This window comes from Eschrichtius robustus, chromosome 16, assembly GCF_028021215.1.
Source record: "Eschrichtius robustus isolate mEscRob2 chromosome 16, mEscRob2.pri, whole genome shotgun sequence".
NCBI classification, from domain to species: Eukaryota; Metazoa; Chordata; class Mammalia; order Artiodactyla; family Eschrichtiidae; genus Eschrichtius; species Eschrichtius robustus.
In genome coordinates this window covers 90,072,812-90,091,938 of record NC_090839.1, presented here as the reverse complement: position 1 = coordinate 90,091,938, position 19,127 = coordinate 90,072,812, and the positions used below count along the sequence as shown (strand labels likewise).

Below are 19,127 nucleotides of genomic sequence, written 5' to 3'. Positions count from 1 at the left end.
AGCTTTGTCACTTGACAGAAGCACAGTTAAGTGATGGAAGTGAGACCCCCTCACAGCTCCAGGTGGTTTTTCACCGGCCCTGTCCTGCTCAGAGGAATTGGGCCCGAAGGTCCGTTGTGAGTTTGTTTGGCAATCGATAATCAAACCAGGCTCGGAGGGAGCCCGGAGACGGTGTCCTCAAGTCCACCCAGCGGACAGGCAGGTGCTTGGCTTGGAAAGGAAAGCTGCTGCGTAACAGTGCTGGGCTCTGATCCCGGACTGCAGACCCCAACCCTTAGCTGGCCCAGCGGCGCTTTATGATAATCCACAGACGCGCCCAGAGCACCCGCTCCCCCAGTGAACGCAGCAGGGGACCAGGCTCAAGCCAGCCCATCTCCGCCTGCTCGCCCTGGGACCCCCCCACCTTCAGCTCTGCTCTTTCTGTAACCTGGAAGGGCAGCTTCTCCAACACCAGGCCGCCAGTGACCTGAAGGACTGGCTCAGGGGTTCCGGGGACCCTTCTAGCTCTTCAGGAGCACGCAGAGATTGTTTGCAACAGAGCAGAAGCCACCAGGGCCCCCCGGTGATCCTGACCAGGGACATGCCCGCCGAGCTCATGGGAGGCTGCAGCCCCGACTGCGGGGAGGAGGGGCGGGACCTGGCCCTGGAGAAACTGAGGTTGTCTTCTGTGACTCCCACTTTAATCCTACGTTTAACACAACCAAGGTTCCACTCCAACTAAGCACTGATTGTTAGAAGAAAGAAAACAGCAGCACGCTGGTTTTGGGGGGAGTCTCTGAGAAGGACTGTGGAGGCAGGACGCCCCCTCCAGCCTCCCTCCGCCCCTCACGGGCTCAGTCAGAAGAGGGCCTCTCTCACCCCTTTCATATTCAGATCACTCCTTTTGATGCGTTCATCGTGTCATCTTCCTTTTCTGAGATTTGCGATTTCTCTTTGCCGTGGAACGGCCTTGTGTTTTCATTGCATCGTCCAAGTCCAGCTCTCGGCAGAGGCTGACTCCAGGGGTGGGCAGCCTTGTGCTGGGGGAGGGGCTTGGGAGCCTGTGGATGGTTTGCTGATAAACGTTTTCTTAGAACAGTGTTTAGGGTACTGAGACCGCCCCGTAATTGTAATCCTGTGTGATCAGGAAAGCTGGATCAGGGCCTTAAGATAGAACAGCAGGAGGTCAGAGGGCGCAGGGTAGAGAGCTGTCCCTGGGCGGAATGGTGAGTGGGGTGGGTGTGCCAGACACACCCTGGGGGCGGGGCGGGGAGAACTCCTCAGTCATTCTGCTCAGAGCCTACTTCTGAACCTTAACTGTGTGTCGGGTCTCAGGATGTCACAGTGGGGCAGCCGAAAGGAGGCCAATCCGTCTGCTGAGACAGGGCCGCCCAGGCCCAGCGGGAGCAGAGGTGGGGAAGGGGTGTCGGGAAGGCCTGCTGGGCATGGCAGACACTCCAGAGAGCAGGGCAGGGCTGTGGGCAGGGGTCAAACCGACCTTGTCCCCCAGGGATCAGAGCAGAGCTGCCACCAAGACCCAGACCAGGGCAGACGTCCCTCCAGCCCCCGGAAGTCAGCCTCCGTCCCTGACAGTCACGTCCATGTGTAAAGCCAGGGGCACTGTGGCCTGGCTTGATCATCTGTCCTGTTCAGAAGTTGCTCCGACCGGAGCACCTCAAAAAAATGATGCCCCTCCTCTGGGGGAGGGGTGGACCCCGGGAGACCTGGGAAGCGCAGGGGCTCTCTGGGCACCTCCTCTGGTGTGAGCAGCTCCCCGTGGAAAGATCGAGACTCGCGTGTCTGTCTTGGGGGTCCGCCTCGGGGGGAAGGTCAGGGACGTGAGCTGTGATCGCCCGACCAGGATGAGGTTCCTTCTCTCCTGGACACAGGCTGGCGGGTGGGGGAAGGGCATCCCCAGGGAAGAGGGAGGCTGGACGCTGGCTGGCCAGCTTCCCTGGGGGCTGGACCTGGCCCTGCCTCCTGACCGGGACCGGGAGAGAGCTGGCCCAAGCGGCCGCCGAGCACAGGCAGGACCGCCTAATCCTTGCCTTCTTCTTTCTTGTGTTTCAGTTCCGGGAGAGCCTCCAAGCTCTGTCTCTGTGACGCCACACACCACCTCGTCTGTTCTGATCCAGTGGCAGGTAAGGGCCCCAGAATCCCACGGTGTTTGGTAAAACCGTTCATGCGACCGCGTGGTCAGCTGGCACCTGCCGGGCCCCGGGTCGGGGTGGAGTGGGACAAAGGGGACACGCCAGTCGGGCTTAAACGCTGTGCGGGGAAATGGTGAGTGTAACTTCCAAGACGGGTGATGCAGGACTGTCGTGGCATGCATGATGGACTCGTGCTCAGCGCCCTGAGGGCACCAGCAGGACGGCAAGGGGGGTGCCCAGAGCACAGACGGACTGAGCTTTGGAGAAGGATGCAGACAGAGCAAGGCTTCTGTGGCAAGACTGGTTCACGTCCTGCTGGGTTGTCATTTGTACAGAAATTGTTTCCAACCAGACAGAACATCAACAGGATGACACGTATCTTTGTTAGTTCCAAGTCTTTAGTCAAACCAAGGAACCTTCTCCTAAATAATCAGATAATCCCGTGAGCTGTTAACAGTGCTCTAATACAACACTGAAAGGACCTGCTGCCCTCTCTTTGCCTTATTTCCACTTCTGGATCATTTTTGCTAACAGTGAGGTGCCTTGAGGACAGAAGTAACGAGGGGCAGAACCGCCAAGGAAGGCTGCCCTGCCCGAGGGCGAGCCCAGCGGAGGGCGAGGGATCCAGCCAGGGCCTGGGGGGCTAATTCAGGAGCAGGGCTGGAGCTGGGCCGGGCAGGCACACAGACCGATGGGCAGGGGCCACGGGCAGGGATGAGCATGGGCACAGCATCTGACCAACAAGGGAAGTTCCTGAGTCCAGAAGGGGGACTGCCGTCCTGGGCGGGGGCAGTGCCTACAGCCGGCAGGCCGTGGGGAGGGCAGACAGAGGGCAGGCGCTGTGGTCTGGGTTCAGAGCCACGGGGAGCTGAGGTCTGCCTAGGAGTGGCTGCTGTGGGCTGGGGGTCCAGAGGGTGGTCTGTGTGGGCATGAGAGTCTTCCTCCGGGTTGATGATAATCGTCTAGATAATGCCGGAATCACATCCAGAATCAGCGGGAGCCAAGCAAAAATAACGGTCTGGACGTGGCCTTGGAGAGTGGAGAGGGCTTCTCTTGGCCGGGTGCACTGCGCTGGCACAGGAAGGGCGGGACGGGAAGGGACGGGGAGCCCCAGGAGAGGTCCAGGGCCTGGGCTCGGTCTGCGGGCCCCAGTTTGCCATCGCGTGACTCTGATCCCCAGAGGCCTCTCTGTCCCCAGCTTCCTCCTCCGTACAGACAGGAGGTCAAAGGTGACCTCTGACGTCACTGCAAGGTCGCTGATCCAAGGCCCGTTAGACCTCTACAGCCCTGACTTCCATCAGGGTCTCTGATGGGAGGTGGGAAACATTCAAAATGGAAATTCAAGGTCCCAAGCCCTTCTGTTTCCCACCCTCCACTAACATGATCAACCAAAAGCAGGTAGGTCCTTCGGGCTGTGCTGAATTCTGCCAGGTTTGTGCTTTGTTTGTAGGCTTGGGGTCTGGCTGCCCAGTAACTAGGTGAGCTCCTTTTTTGTGAAGGCAGCGGCTCAGGGCTATGTCACCTCACTGCCTCCGAATACATGGCTGTGGACGAGGTGCTGGCTGTCAGCCCGGCCGTCCCGCCTCTGGCCACTGGGCTGCAAGCCCTCAGTTGCGGTTAGAACACTCTGTGAAGTGGCGAGAGCCGCACCAAAGGTGCTTGGCCTGTGTGTCTGTCAGCTGTCCCCCTTCAGACCCCAGCAGAACAAACTAATTCCAGGAAGCCTGAACAGGAGGTGGTCAGTATGATGCATTGTGGAAATAAATGCCTGTCAACTGCCAGGCAATTGAAGTATAATTAAAATTACGAGTAATTTACTAAATCAGAGTGAGCAGAACAAAGGAACTACGTTTAAATATAGATTTGCATTCCAAATGAAATGTTTCACCTGTAAACTTTTTTTTTTTTTGTAATTTGTTTAAAAATGCAAACACTGCCTGTAACTTCAAGGCCGTTGACCCGTTTGAATGGGCTGTCTGTCAGATTTGATTCCTCTTAGTAGGATGATCAATCTGTGCCTTTCACGGGTCCAGTGCTGTTTGGAATCTAAGGATTTGCGTGTGTATTCTAGACAGTGGTGGCTTTGTGTCCACACTGAGTGCAGCTCATACTGGGCATTCACATCTCTGAATTGATCACAACACTTAAGCTGGCTGTTCTGAAACCTCCAGCGGGTCACACAGTCTGTCACTCAAATGCATTTCCCCTCGTGTGGCTGCAGTGGATTTTGAGGCTGTTTTCTATCAAAGAAAACGTCCTAAGGGACAGATCACATCACGCACGATGGACTCGGGGGAGGGGGGACTCAGTGCCGTACAGGGCGCCTTCCTAAGAGGAGTGTTGCAGCTGCCTGGGCAGAGGGGACGGGGCGGCGGGGCCTCTTCAGGACAGCTCTTGGCCTTCGTTCCTTTCCTCACCACGTGCTCTGTTGTCTGCAGAGGACCAGCTCCGGCGTGGGGTGCTGAGCACCTTGAGGTGAACGGGACAGATTCCAGACCTTGAAGAGCTTCCGTTTAGTGCGTTGAGCTCTACACGCATTAGTGCAAAGCCAGCGGAGGGGAACAGCTGACTCTGGCCGGAGGGAGGCGGGAGGTGACAGGATGAATGGTCCTCCTGATCTCGGGTAGCCTCGGCCTGCGGCGGCCTGAAGCAGCAGTTCAGTTCCCCGGCCAGAGATTGAAGTCACGTTGCAGCTGTGAGAGTCCTGAATCCTGGCCACTAGACCAGTGGCCAGGGACACGGCCCTGGCCCATCAGCTTTGTAGAAGTGAATTCCCACAAAGAGATGGAAAGCTGTGAAACAAGTAAAGTGTTTATTAGGAGGAAAAAGGATATGTGTGAATAGACTGACACGGCTGGACTCAGAGAGAGTTGCACCCTTGTGGTAGTTTGAATCACTTACATGGGGCAATTCTTCCGGGTTCCCTTCGGCCAGTCATCTTGCTTTGCCTGGTTCTGAGTCCGTATTTGGTTTATCTCAGGGTCCTCCCATGTGTGCGCGCGCATCTCTTAGCCAAGATGGATTCTAGCGAAGAGGCCTATGGGTAGGTTGACATCACCTACTATAGAGTGGCACCCCGTCCCTTTTGACCTCCGAGGGGCCTTTCTGCACATGTGTAGTCGGGGCAGGTCTCCTTGACCTCAAGAATGAGAAATACGTGGTCTCTTTATCTTTTATCTGGGCGGGGCTCAGCTTCTCTCTGCCCTTGTCGCCCCACAGGGGACAAACTCCAGCTGCTCTGCCTGGGGCCCATCTATCTCCTGCCTCACTCCCCCCAGTAAAGGGCAGGGAGACGGCTATCCAAACATCACGTACAGCCAGAGCAAAGGCTTGGAGGTGTGACGGCTACTGGGCTTCGGTGCTGTGTTTCAAGGGAAGGCACGATGGAGCCGGGTTCTCTAGGGCCTCCTGTGCTCCGCTGAACCATTGGGACTTAATCCCACAGGCGTCAGAGGGAATCCCTGTTCTGTGCTCCAGGAAACGGAAGTCATGGGAAGTCATGGGCTCAGGCCTCAGTACGACAGCAGCTGAGTTCCAGCTCTGTCTCATACTCGCCATGAGGCCTCAGACTCTACGTGAACCCTCCGCAAGCCCAGGTCCCCCCAGATGTGCCCGGTCTGGGAAAGCCCGCTGCACCGGCCCCAGCCCGTCCCTGAGCGCTCGGCCAGGGCTGAGGCTCGTGGTGGGAGTCCTGCCCCCTCCCCACCCGGGCCCTTCCCTCCGCTCAACCCTGCCGCCTACGAGACGCCGGCCCTCGTCCTCCCGGCCGTCCCCAGCTCTCGGTTCCCTTGCCGCCCGCCGGAGCGGGCCATCAAGGCCAGTGCATTCTGACCAGCTCATCTGCATTTAACGGGGGCTTCGAAAACTGAAAAACCGCTCTGGCCCCCCAGAGAGCCTGCTGGTAGAATTTCTGACGTGCAGAAGGCAGAGTGAAGGTGTTTTTAGAGGGGACCCCAGTCCCTTCAAGCGTCTGCCCGTACAGATGGCTGATCCAGGATGAGGTCAGCCAGAGGTGGTGCCGCCTTGACTTGAGCAAACCCGGCGCACCTCCACAAGCACTGACTAAGCACCTGCTGTGTCCCAGGCCTGGCAGAGGAGCTGTGGGAAGATAGAAACGAACACGACACCAACCAGGCCCGGCCTCCACGGGCACGTGCTAGATCAGAAACCACAGGAACGGCGTCGCCAGGGCCAAGGGCTGGGAGAAAGGTCTGCACGTGCGAAGGGAGACTTCTGTTCAGAAGCCCCCTAGAGACCACCTAGGCCGGCTCCACATGTAGCAGGTACAAGGTTGAGCCCTGGAGGTTGTGCACCGGCCTGAGCCTGCCCTGCAAGGCCATCGCAGAGCCAGGACTTGAACTGGGACCACTGCTTCTGGAACTCTCTGTGTGTCACATGCAGCTGCCCTACTGGGACCTCCCAGGACACCCGGAGTCGTAGAGGCCTCTCACAAATGACAGATGGTTTATTCCAAGCTCGAGGGATAGAAAGTGTGGTTGAACCCTGTTCAGGATCCCGCGCAGGCAGGCAGGCCTTGTGCATAGCCGTGGGTCATGAGATGCTCACTGAGTGAGGCCTTCAGAGAGCCCGCCCTCCGGGCTGTGCGACCACCTGCCCCTCCTCCCCGGGGCTGGTACGGCTCCTGCTGGGAGGGCATCGCGGGGGGCGCTGCGGTTTCTGGTGGGGCCAGATGTGGACCTGCCCGCAGCTGCAGCAGGTGTGCCTCGGGACGTGGGGCTCAGCCTCTCCTCACACCCCTGCAGCATCCTCTCCTCCTCGGCTGGAAGGGTTTGCGCCCGGGATCGGCAGCCTCCGCCCCTTCCCCCGGCCCCCGCACCCCAGCCCCTCTAGGTGTGGACACAGGCTGGGGACCGGGTGTTTGCCGCTGGTTCCAGAGCCACATTTGGTCCCCAGGGAGGATGTTGTTATTTTCACAAACTCCCAGCATCCTGCCTGTTTGATACTTTGGGTGACTTGAATCCAGTCCTCCCCAGTCCTCCCAAGCTCCCCACTCCCTGAAAGTCAATTTCTCTCACTGTCATCCCTTCTCAGGCCTGTGTGTGTGTAGGGTCAGGCCTGGGCCTTTGCAGGCTCCCTGCTGGGGTCTGGGTGCCTGCAGCTGCCATGACCATAATCTGGGCCTGTGTAGAGGCCTGGAAGGTGACCAGGGTGACATTGCTGGGCTGGGACTTGAGACGGCTCTGCCCACCTGCCTGTCTTCAGCTCAGACCCCAGAGAGGGAAGCCTGGGATTTCTCATCGTCACCGCCTCTCCCTTCCCACCTCCTCCACAACAACGATGCCCCGGGACCCTCAGGCAGGACGCTGGCGTCATGTGGGTGGCCCGGGGCTCCCCGGGTGCACAGCCGGTGCCGCACGTGAGCCTGGATGCGGGGCACAGTCTCCCAGGAGAGGGGAAGCAAAAGCCCCCGGGTCCTGTCTCTCATACCCGGGCATCTTCCCGACCCCTGATTAACAGGCTCCTGTGGACTTGAGGACTCTCCGTTCAGGCCCGTCTCCTGGAGTTCAGCTCCAGATGGGCCTGGGAGGGCCGCCCACGTGGGGAACGGCGCAGGACCCAGCCTGTCCTGGCTCAGTGCCGATCGATGCCCTGGCCGGCTGCTCCTAGTGACCACCCCCTGCCGCCTGAGCCCTGCCCATCCCTGCACTTCCACTAGGTGGGCTGCCTTTTCTCCCCCATCAAACCCCTCCTCCCACGAGGGCCAGCTCCACGGTTGCGTGCCCTGTATGTTTCTCTCTGATACTTCAGTCTGCGGCGAGCCCTCCCTTTCTGGCACTTAGTGTGTCATAACTCAGGACGTGTCGTCAACCTGCTGAGCGGGTCACCGCTAGAAGACAGGGCTGGGGCGTGCGCTGTGCTCCCCGGCAGTGGCGCAGGGCTCGGCAGTGCAGGCAGGTCCCCCCTGCAGCAGAGGAGCTCTGCTGACCACCTGGTGGGCCTCAGCCTAGTGCCTCCACTGCAGGGGTACTTGTGGGGTCCAGGCCTCCCCCCTCCCTCAGGGGCCGCATCTGTGAGCAAGCTGGGGTCCCCAGGGTCAGAGGCCCTGGAATTGCTTGGCCTTAGTCGGCAAAGGGCCATGGAGAATGCATCGCCGTGCCCTGGACCTTCTCTGTACAACTTAGGTGTTGGGTGGAGAAACGTCTCTCCTTTTATTCTTACACGTAGACTTTTCCAACTTTTCCATCCGTTGCATTTTTTAAAGAAGGGGGTGAAATAAACATTCTGTCACATGTTATAAGAGTTGTGTTTGAAGGGAGCCCTACAGAATAAGGATTGTAATTTGTCTCCACTGTAGCCAATAAGAAAACAGGCCTAGAGTTGACGTGGCAGATTGCCGCCTTCCATCCTTATGAATAGATGCGTGTGTATTGTACACACACACACACACACACACACACACGATTTGCGTCTCAGCCTCTGTTGTGATGCATTAGCACCGACCCTGTCTCTGGCATCAATTAGCGTTAAACGCTGAATGGTGTCTGCCTTTACCACACGGAACCAACTTTTAAATAGGGGAGGGTGGTACAAAATAAAAACCCTAAAAGCCATTCTGAAAACAATTCTGTGAACTCTAAAGGGAGATATCTGGGGAAAAAAACAAACAAACAACACGTCAGCAACGCCCCGTATTAAGGGAAGGATCTGCAACGCTGCATTCCTCAGGGTGGGCCAGCAAGCAGAACAGGAGCCCGGAGGCTGGGCCGGCTGGAGAGAAAGCGGAGGGACGTCCCAGGGCGCCCGGTGATGGGCCCTTTCACAGGGATGCTTCCGCATCTCCAACACTGAGGTTTTGTCCATCAAAATTGGTAAGAAAGAAAAGGACAAAATGTAGGAAAATAAAATAAAATAAAAACCGTAACAAGAAACAGAGCCTGTCTCCTGCCCCCCAGTCAGACCCCCGGGCTTCACCCCTGTACTCACCTCCCTTCCTGAGAGCACTCAGCTTCCCGAGTTCCTCGCTCTCTGTCGGTTTGGGCTTCGTTTTGGGAACTGTTGAGGGAGAGGACAGAGGGCCCAATGCTGGAGAAAGTGGTCAAGGTCGTGGTTCAGCCGCCGGGGCCGGACGGACAGGCGTGTGTCCCAGGGACCCTGTGTGCCCTGCTGGTCACCCGTCCACACACGCCATCCAGGAGACACCAGGTCTGTGCTGGTCCACCTTGCCTTTCATGTCATTAACTCTATGACTGTGAGTTGATTTCAAAGACATTTCCACCTGTGGGTGTCAGTGGCCAGCACTCAGGCAAAGGGGCGGCAGCGGTCACACCTTGGAAATGTTGGGGGTCTGGTTCCAGACCATCACAATGAAGAGATTCTGGCAATAAAGCGAATCACACGCCTTTTTTGGTTTCTCAGTGCATGTAAAAGAGATGTTTACACTATACTGTAGTCTGTTAGATGTGCAATAGCAGTATGTCAAAACAAGACAGTGTACTTGATTGAATGAAAAATACTTCATTGCTAGAAAATGCTAACCATCATCTGAACCTTCAGTGAGTCATAGGAGTGACACCAAAGATCACCCTAACAAATACAACGATAATGAAAAAGCTTTAGCTATTGTGAGAAATACCACAGTGTGCCGCAGAGACACGAAGTGAGCAAACGCTATGGGAAAATGGCGCTGATAGACTTGCTCGGCTCAGGGCTGCCACAGACCTTCAATTTGTAAAACACACAGTATCTGTGAAGTGCAGTACCGCGAGGTGTGCCTGTAGCCCCCCTCCGTGTCCCGCTAACGCAAACTTCACGTCGATGATGGTTCTGAGATTCAAATTCAGCTGGGTGCCCAGTGTTTGCCTTGGCTACATCTGGCAACCCTGTGAGGGAAAAGCAAAACGGGGGAGACTCACCTGACCTGGCAGTCCCTGGGCTCTGGTTTTGCGGTTCTGGCCTGACAGTCCACAGCGTTCAGAGGGGGCCCCAGGGTCCTGCTAAGGCGGCCAGAACCAGAAGGGAAGGGGCTGGAGGCGAGCCAGCCCCCGGGCCCTCTGTGCTGGCTGTGGTGGCTGAGAAAGGTCGGGAGGGAAACGGAAACAGAACCGTCCTGCCCCGGAGACCAGCTCCCCGTGCAGCCGCGGAGGGTCCGGAGCCAAGGCCCCCACGTGCCCAGCAGCACAGCCCCGCCGGCCCCGGGCAGGCAGAGCCTGGACAGGCTCCTTAAGGAGACATGCTCGGGGCCATTGGCGGCCCCGACGCGGCCCTCCTGGTGGCTCTCTGCCCCTGAGCTCACGCTGGGGTCTGTCGCCCCTCAGCCAGGAGGAGTGTCGTTCGATTGGATTTGCTGGGCTCCTCCAGCAAGATGGACACGCGTGGATTGTCCACATGGCGAGTCCACTCAAGTTTCCCAGGCACGCGTGTCTGCGTCTGATGGGGAAAATGACCTGCCGAGGTGCTTGTCACGAGGTGAGGGCATCACCGAGGACCCGGGAAGCACCGCGAGGACGTCAGGGCTGCAGCAGAGCCGCAGCGCAGCGCCCGGGCTCGAGGGAGCACGCGGCAGCTCTCGCTGGTGAAAACGTGGTGACTCTGGCACGTGCGCACGTGCGTGCAGGGCCCGCTGTGTCTTGGGAATCACGCTTGCTGTCTGTGCTGTCCTGCTGGAGAGTTTGGGGCGCAGAGGATCCTGCACTGCCCACATCTGCTTGGCTCCTGGGTTTGGGACCGAGTAGCAAGAAGTCACAGAGAAGGGGCTCATCTGAACAGCCAGATCCTCGTGGCGCCTGGGTTCAGGGACTAGGGTTGAAGGGTGAGAGCTTGCACAGCAAAGCATGCGGGTGTCCCGGGGCTGCCGTAACAGGTCACCGCCAACTGGGCGCCTAGCACAGCAGGGACCTACTCTCCCACGGTTCTGAAGGCCAGAGTCCAAGATCAAGGTGTCGGTCAGCTCTGAAGACACGGGGAGGCATCCTCCCTGCCTCTCCCCAGCTGCCGGCGGCCACGGCAGTCCTTGGTGCTCCATGGCTTCTAGACGCATCCCTCCAACCTCTGCCTCTGCCTTCACATGACGTCCTCCCTGTGTCCAAATGTCCTCATCTTATAAGAATCTTTGGGTCTTTTTATAGTCTCAGCATTTGTCAAATAATTGCGAGATTGTATATTGCCTTTTAAAATGTGCTTTGTCTTCATGGATCCATCACGTTGAACATTTAGGTGCCCGTGTGAATTAACTATTATAATACCTGATGGTGTTCACGAGTCCAAAGTCTGCGATTATGTTTGCAAGCAATTTTGCTGTCAGTGCCCTTCAAGCTGGAAGGCCGTCCTGTTGTCTTCGTGTCATTGGAAAGACCCAGAGAGGATTGGTTTTGGCGTTGTTTTTTTTTGGGCGGGGGGGGTGGGGGTGGGGGTGGGCGGGGGTTAGTCCCGAGCTTGTATTTGTAGGACTCAGGCCTGCACACCTGCAAATGTTTGTGTAGCATCGATTTCCAGACGTGTAATTGCTGGATTAAAAGGCAAGTGCATTAAAGACTTAGACAAATAAAATGGAATTGCCCTCCAAGAAGAAGCCAGTCATTGCCTTAGGGCCCTCCCTACCACTGTGTGACCTCTTCCTAACTTGATTACATCTGCAGAGACCCTGTTTCCAGACGAGGTCTCACGTCCACAGGTACCAGGGGTTAGGACGTCAGCGTATCTCTTGGGGGGGACACAGTTCAACCAACAACAGAGGGGCTTTCCTACCAAAGCTGTGGCCTCCGTTCAGGCACCAGGACGCTGTATACCAAGGCGCAGGGGCATCACTTAGGCAGTGGCCTTGTAGAGTCACAGGAATCCAGGGAGCGTCCCTGTCCCCGGGCAAGGCCTCGTGACCCCTCCAGCCAGGGGTCACGGGCATGCTCTTGGTCCGTCTGTCTGGTCACAGTTTGGGAGGTTTGATCCTTTACTCGCTGAGGATCCCAGAGGGGAAACTGCAGCCCGAAGCCCCTAAGACCGGGGTCGGTGCTGCGGCCTCATTGGGATTCTGTGTGGAATGAGACGACCTTTCTTCTCCTGACAGATCTGTCAGCCACAGGGAAAGGGACGGTTGGCTGGGCCCTGCCTGACCAGCCCCTGCACCCAGTGTGGGTGTGCACGGGTCCTGGGCTCACATTCTCCCTCGAGCTGACCTCATCATCGAGCTACCCGTCACCTGGCTTCCACCAGGTTCTTAAGAGTCAGACGAGCCCCGCCGTCACGCACTGACATGGAAGAGGGAGGTGTGGGTTCCAGCCCTGCGCCTGAGTCGGGCAGAGTGGGGGTGACCGGGCACGCGGAGGGGTCAGTGAGACGGCCACGGCCTGGGTGGACAGAAGGGACAGGGGCTGAGGGGACGGGGTGAGGCCAGCGGCGGACGAGGCGGAGCCAGGCCACATCCACGGTTCCCTTCAGGTCCTGGGTTGGCCCGCTACGGGCAGCTTCCTCGCCCGTCTGTGACCTGGGCCACGGTCTCCAGCCTCAGCCCTGGGGCTCGGGGGTTTGGGCCGGACGTGGATGAGACGCCCGTGCCCGCACTCAGGCGCCAGGAGCCCCAGGCTGCGGGGAAGCAGCCGCACAGCAGGCTCTGTCCCCGAGTTCCCCGCGCTCCTCATCCGTGTGACACCTGCCTCTTTGCTTGCAAACAGCTGAGGGCCCTCCGTGTGGACTGGTGAATCCCTCCTAGCCAGGCGGCCACACGTGAATCCAGGTCCCCTGACTGTGGTGTCTTTGCAGCCCCCGAGGGACGAGAGCCTGAACGGCCTCCTGCAGGGATACAGGATCTACTACCGGGAGCTGGAGAACGAGGCGGCCTCGGCCACTGAGTCCAAGACGCTCAAGACCCCCTCCGCTCTGCGGGCCGAGCTCACAGGTGAGCCCTCCCCTCGCCCTGCACGGGCCCGTCAGCAGGGAGGTTCCTGTGACCACGGCGCATCTGCTCCCGCCAGGCCTGGGCCTCGGGGGCTGCAGGAGGTGCGGCTCTGCCCCCTCCTGCCGACGGTGCGCACGGCGCAGGGCACAGCGAGGTGCCGTGAGCAGAGGCCCCCAGCCGGTGGGGGACCAGGGAGGCTGCCTGGAGGAGGAGCCATCTGAGGTGATTGTCGGGGTACAAGGATGTCACCGAGGATGTGACGGGAAGCGGGGGATGCAGGGCCCAGCGCAGCTCGGTGCGGGTAGGCAAGCAGAGCGGCAGGGGCTCAGGTGGGGCAGGGGTCAGCCGGCCAGCGCAGGGCCTGTGCCGCGTGGGGCCTCTGTGCCTCAGGAGGAGGCACAGCCGGGGCTGCCCCAAGCGGAGCAGGTTTGGGGTGCATGGGGCAGCTGCAGGGAGCCCTGGCTTCTCTCCCGGCTCATCTGCCTGCTCGCCTGCACCCCGCCAGGCCCCTCCGCGGGCTCTGACAGTCCTTCCAGCGGCCGTCGGGGGAGCTCTGGAGCTGCTGGGGAGGCCGCCGTGCTCCCGCCTCCTCTCTCTTCCTGGCGACCCACACACTGTCAGAGGAGATACTTGAGCCTTAACGCCTGCGCGCCGGGGTCGGGGGAGGCCGGCCGGGGAGCCAGGTCCTGCTCGGGCCTCGCGTCTCGGCGAGGGTCACACGTGCTACGGGCAGCTCCTTGTGCCCCCTCCCCAGCACGCCTTTGGGGTCTCGGGGCTGCAGCTCGGCCCCGGCCCCGCCAGGAGGAGGACTGGCTCAGTCGTGACCCCCAGTCTCAGTGTCACCCCGGGTGTCCCTTGCTGACGTCCAGACCGCAGCGAGCGTCTCCCTGGGCTGTGTCACAAAATCAGATCCGTGGAGTAAGAGGGCGCGGTGGGGTCTGTGCCCCTGGTCCCTGTTTGTCATCTCCTTGTCCCCTTCAGCCCGGGGCTCCACCTGAGCACAGGTAGCCCGACAAGGTGCCTGTGAAGGCATTGCCCGGGAGACGCCGCTCTCCATCTCCTCCTGCGCTGCTTACGCTGCCTCGCGCCAGATGCGCACTTGACCCGTTTAACCTGAGGGGTGAGCACACGCCACCCCCTTGCGGGCCGGGGGACCTGGCTGGTTCGCCAGGCGGCATGGGGGCCCCGGCGAGCGGACCCCGCCACGCGGGGGGGTGCAGAGGCTTCCCGGCCAGGCCCCTGCTCCGCGCCTGCAGCCCGTCATGGCAAGAGCTGTTCCCTGCGTGCTGACCGCCTTTCTGCTCTGCTTGCCCCTAATAGCCCAGAGCAGCTTCCAGACCGTGAACAGCAGCTCCACGTTAACGACATACGAGTTAACACGTAAGTGACGCCGCCCTCAGCGGGAGCCGTGTGACCGCGTGACCGGGAGCAGCCGCACAGCGTGGCCTCTCTGGGGTCCGAGGGGAAGCCAGCTTGGACTCGTGGCTCTCGTTTCTGGAATTCCCCCTCCAACACTGCCTCGCAATATGCCAGAACCGCCAGGGAGACAGGAAAGGAAACTTCTAGAAGCAGAGGCTGGGAGTGGGGGTACCGGCAGCTGGTCTTCGAGTTTGGGACAGGAGGAAAGGCAGAGTGGGCAGATCTCCTCTCTGGCTCCTTCAACGTATTCTTTAAGCCCCTTTATTATTGTGGTAAAATACACATAACACACGATTTACCATCTTCACCATTTTTAAGGGTCCAGTTCAGTGGCATTAAGCACATTCACACTGTTGGGCAACCATCCCCACCATCCGTCTCCAGAACTTTCTCAACTTCCCAGACTGAGACTCTGCCCCCATGAAACACGGAGGCCCCTCCCCCTCCCCCAGCCCCTGGTCCCCACCCCCTACTTTCCATCTCTGTGACCCTGGCTCCTCCAGGGACCTCACAGAAGTGGGATCACACAGTGTTGGTCCCTCTGTGTCTGCTGGGTTCACTTCTAGTTTCATCTGTGCTGTAGCGTCAGGGTTTCCTTCCTTCTCGAGGCTGGGGGACAGTCCACCGCATGCACACACCCCATTAATTTATCCATCCGTCCTCCATTCCTCTTTTACCAAACTGCTTCCCCTTGGATTCCTGGCGGGGGATGGGTTTCAGCAACCGAGTGCAAGGCTAAGGGGCCCTGATGCAATTCACTTCAACACAGAGAAGTGGCTGGATTAGAAAGAGGATAAATGGGGGAGGGGGAGCCGGCCCTCCCCCGGCCCCAGGTGTGCAGGCACTGGCTGCCAGCCCATGCCCTTTCATCCCGCCACCACCTGGGCCAGCTGACCAGCCTGGCAGCCGGGGCGGGGCTCACGGACCTGTCCCACCTCCCCAAGCATCACCTCGTACATCTGTCGTGTGCTCGCTCACCCCCCACCCATCGCTCCCTGGTTGTTTCCTTGTCTCTCCGCCAAGTCCCACCTGGGCCGGGCGCTCCCCCAGACGTGACCTCCCTGAGGACCCAGGTGAAGAGTCCAGTGCGGGCCCGGCCCCAGTGAGGAGGGCTCCATCCCGGGGTCTCGTCCAGGCCCGCCAATCGTGGTTATGAAGTGTGGGGGGCGGCGGCCCCGACCACGCAGCAGCGTCCACTCTGGTGTGTCTCCATGGATTCCTGGACCACACGAGTCCCGGGGTTGAGACGAAGCCTGGTTGTTTGTCTGGCAGCACAGCTGGACCACATGGACGGAACCTTGACCATGAAATATACACGTATCGGCAAGCCGAGGCCTTTGAGGTTTTAATGGCCGTGTCCTGGGAAGCAAATGGCGTGTGAATCCAGACACCTCGCCCAGGCCAGGTAGCCAGGCACGAGCTCTGTACTAGCCAACATGGTGAGAGCAGCTGACCTCTAAGCCAAAACATTCTGGAAGGTTCTCCCCATTGTGTGGGTTTCCCGAGGCCCCAGGTGCATGCCGGACCACCTGGGTGCGTGGTTCCTGCAGATCGTGCCTCCCAGCGAGCGGCTAGCTCAGCAGAGGTGCAGCGGATCCGACCCCCAGGCCCTCCCTTGAAGGTGGTCAAGGTTCTGCCTGCCCTACTGGGCCAGGGTCTCACTCCGTCTGTCCCTATGCTTACGGAGAGATTCTGGACCAAAAGGCAAGCCCGGGCCAGGCCCTGTGTCCTAGCTTCTTTCCCTCAGAAGAGGAGCCTGCCGTCGCCTTTCCCTGAGTGCAGGATGGGTTGCGTCTTTGCCTCACGAGTGTCACTAGTGCCGGGACAGAGGGTGGCAGGCCCCTCGCAGACCTCTCTCTGCAAGAAAGAGCTCTTCCCCAGCATCTCCTCAAGGGGGACTGGTCCCCCAGCGTGGCTCATGGAGGGAGTTTTCTAAGAAAGGGAGGGGGTCCCGCCAGCTGACCCCTGGCCCCTGGCCCTTGCAGATCTGAAGAAATACCGGCGCTATGAAGTGGTCATGACAGCCTACAACGTCATCGGCGAGAGCCCGGCCAGCGCGCCCGTGGAGGTCTTCGTCGGCGAGGCCGGTAGGTCCCATGCCCACCCCCAGCCCAGAGCTCAGGTGCCAGCAGCGTCCGCCTCGATGAAGGTCACTTTGCTGGCGGGGCAGGAGGCTTCTGGTCATGGCTGGAAAGAGGCCGAGGGCTGGGTGTCCCGACGGGGGGAGCGGCCACGTCTTGCTTTTGAGATTCAGGGGTGTTTGACGTCTGGATTTATCAGGACCTGCTCTAGGGGAGCGATGCCGTCACCTCCGTGGGAACCTAGGTGTGTGGGAACCTCCGTGGGTGGGGGGGGACGTTTGTCACCTGCCGTCTCTGGCTGGGCCCGGGCAGTGGCCCCGGCGCTGAGTCAGCCTGACCATCTGTAGCAGCCCATTCCCAGGTCTCAAAAAGCCACGTGGATCCATGTTTGTACCCCTTTTAGGGAAGAGGTGGCCCCTGGGTTTGTTTCAAGGACCGTCCCTTCTGTGGGGCTAACCCACAGGGAGACGTCGTGTCCTGTGTGGAGGCCAGAGTGCGCCTGCCCCCAGCTGCCCTGCAGCGAGCTGTGCCGCCTGCCCTCTGGCCCGCAGAGCGACCCCGCCCCTGACGCCCACCGCCCCGCTGACGGCCGTCTCCTCATAGCTTAGCAGATGGCCTGGGGGTTCTGCTCAGATCTGCTGGTGCGGAGTTGGGAGGGTGAAGGATGGCTGGAATCCCTCTGAGGACAGAGACCCAGGCTTGCAGGAGGACAGAGGTTCTGGTCACTCGGCCGGCACACAGAACACATCAGGTGACCTTTTGCAATTTGGAGAGGTTATCATTGTGAACCAATCAGCACTGAGGGCCTAGCTTCGCAGGACTTTTCTGGAACGGTCCCACAGTATTTTCGTGTAAGCGAGGATAAACCAAGTGAGCCACCAGGAGGTCGCATTGGCCTCTACACAGAAGTCTGTCTGGGGGGCACGTGGAGGTTCCTTGGAGCAGGTGGGGCAGAGGCCAGTCGTTCCAGGAGGACATGGGCCTGGCCACAGAAGAGCCCACGCGGGCAGAGGGGGGACGTGGCAGGGAGGGGACATTTCAGGGAGGGGACGTGGCGCATGCCATCCGTCAGAGCAGGCGCTCTGGGCCCTCGCTGGGCATCAGTGGAGGCCTTCGTGCCGCCGGGTTGAGGGGCGCACGGCCGGCCAGCTGGGACCGGCAGAGCTGCCCTGTGCACCGCCAGCCTGCACTCCAGGGAAAGGACCCAGCCTGCGGGGGCCCGGGCACTCCGGACAGGGCCTCAGGCCCAGGACCAGGGCAGACGTCCAGAGAACAGGGCTGGAGCCTGGGCGGGAGACCCGGCCGGCACTGGGGCTGCAGCCAGCCAGCGGGCGACCGTGGGGCGTGCCCAGTTCATGGGTCTCGTTCTGCGTTTGCTTGTTTGTTGTTTGTTTGTTTTGTGGTAAAGCACAGTTAACGTGAAACATGCCGACCTCATCACTGGCAAGCGTCCAGCTCAGGGGCATGAAGCACATTCCCCTGTTGTGTGGCCACTGCCCCCTGCCCCGTCTCCTCTAGGCTCCTTCATCTTCCCAAACAGGAGCCCCTCGCCCGTCGGCAGACCCTTCCCTCTCCCCTCCCCCCGCCCCCGACGGCCTCTCATTTACTTTCTGTCTGTCAGTTTGCCTAGTCTAGGTACCTCCTAGGCGTGGACTCACTACATTTGTCCTTTGCACCCGCTTTCTCTCGCTCAGCGTGTTTTCTGGGTTCATCCGTGTTGTAGCAGGTGTCAGACTCTGTTCCTTCTCGTGCAGTAGGCATGTCCACCGTGCGCAGACACCACATTTTCTTTACCTGTGGGCCCGTCAGTGGACGCCTGGGTGGTTTCCACCTCTCGGGTTTGTGGTGGAGCTGCTGTGAACTCGGGGGGACCAGGTGTTTTTTCCAAGTGCTGAGCTGAGGCTGAGCCCGTGTGGCCTGGCCCTGATGCAGGGCGCCGGCCGCGCCCACCCCCTCCATGGGGGCCCCTCCCCCACCACACACCTGCCCCTGTGCTGACTCCCCCCGGGGGGGGGGGGGAAGGGGGGCCGCGGAGAGGGATGGAAGGAGGTTGTCCATTGCTCTGCCGTCTGTGTTTACGCTGCAGAGAATGTTCTGAAAGGAGGATGGCAGTGCCTCCAGCGTGGCTGCCACGTACACTTTGCCCTCCCAGTCTCCGCCTCTCACAGCCCAAGGGCCCCTGTAACGGTTTCGTTGCGATGCTGAGCAGTGCGGCTAACCAGGCCTGCAGAAGATGAAGTTCAGCGGGACCACTTTCCACCCACTTGGCCAGACGCTTCATCATGTCGCACACTGGTCGGCATGAAACGCTCAAACTTGTGTGAAAACAGCCTGGAAACAAACAACACGGTTTCCCGAGTTAGACCGCCCTGAGCGTCTGAGTGTTGGCTCGGCCGGTTTCCGGCTGTGTGATGCTGGGCCAGTTACTTCACCTCTCTGAGCCCTGGTCCTGAGGACCGTGGTGCAGAGGGGAAAGCTGCGGGCTAGGAGTGAGGAGACTGGGGTCCTTGTGCCAACTCTGCCCCCAACTTGCCTGTCCCACCTGCGGGATAAATGTCCAGGACACGCCTGGACTGGTCAGTCAGTAAGTGGTGAGTGAGTGACTGAGACCCTGTGTGGTTACTGGATTGGTCTGGCCCATCTACAGAA

The 19,127-nt window shown here is 59.8% G+C and overlaps 1 protein-coding gene across 3 annotated transcripts in view; it reads left to right on the top strand.

The window, feature by feature from the left end:
• Positions 1-19,127, top strand: part of SDK1 (sidekick cell adhesion molecule 1) — a 539,173-nt gene that overhangs the window by 465,717 nt on the left and 54,329 nt on the right. For all 3 annotated transcript variants that reach the window (XM_068566067.1, XM_068566068.1, XM_068566066.1), the window contains exons 31-34: positions 2,050-2,120; positions 12,843-12,978; positions 14,299-14,358; positions 16,383-16,484. In XM_068566067.1, coding sequence (XP_068422168.1) covers positions 2,050-2,120; positions 12,843-12,978; positions 14,299-14,358; positions 16,383-16,484 — 369 coding nt within the window. The remainder of the gene's footprint in view (positions 1-2,049; positions 2,121-12,842; positions 12,979-14,298; positions 14,359-16,382; positions 16,485-19,127) is intronic.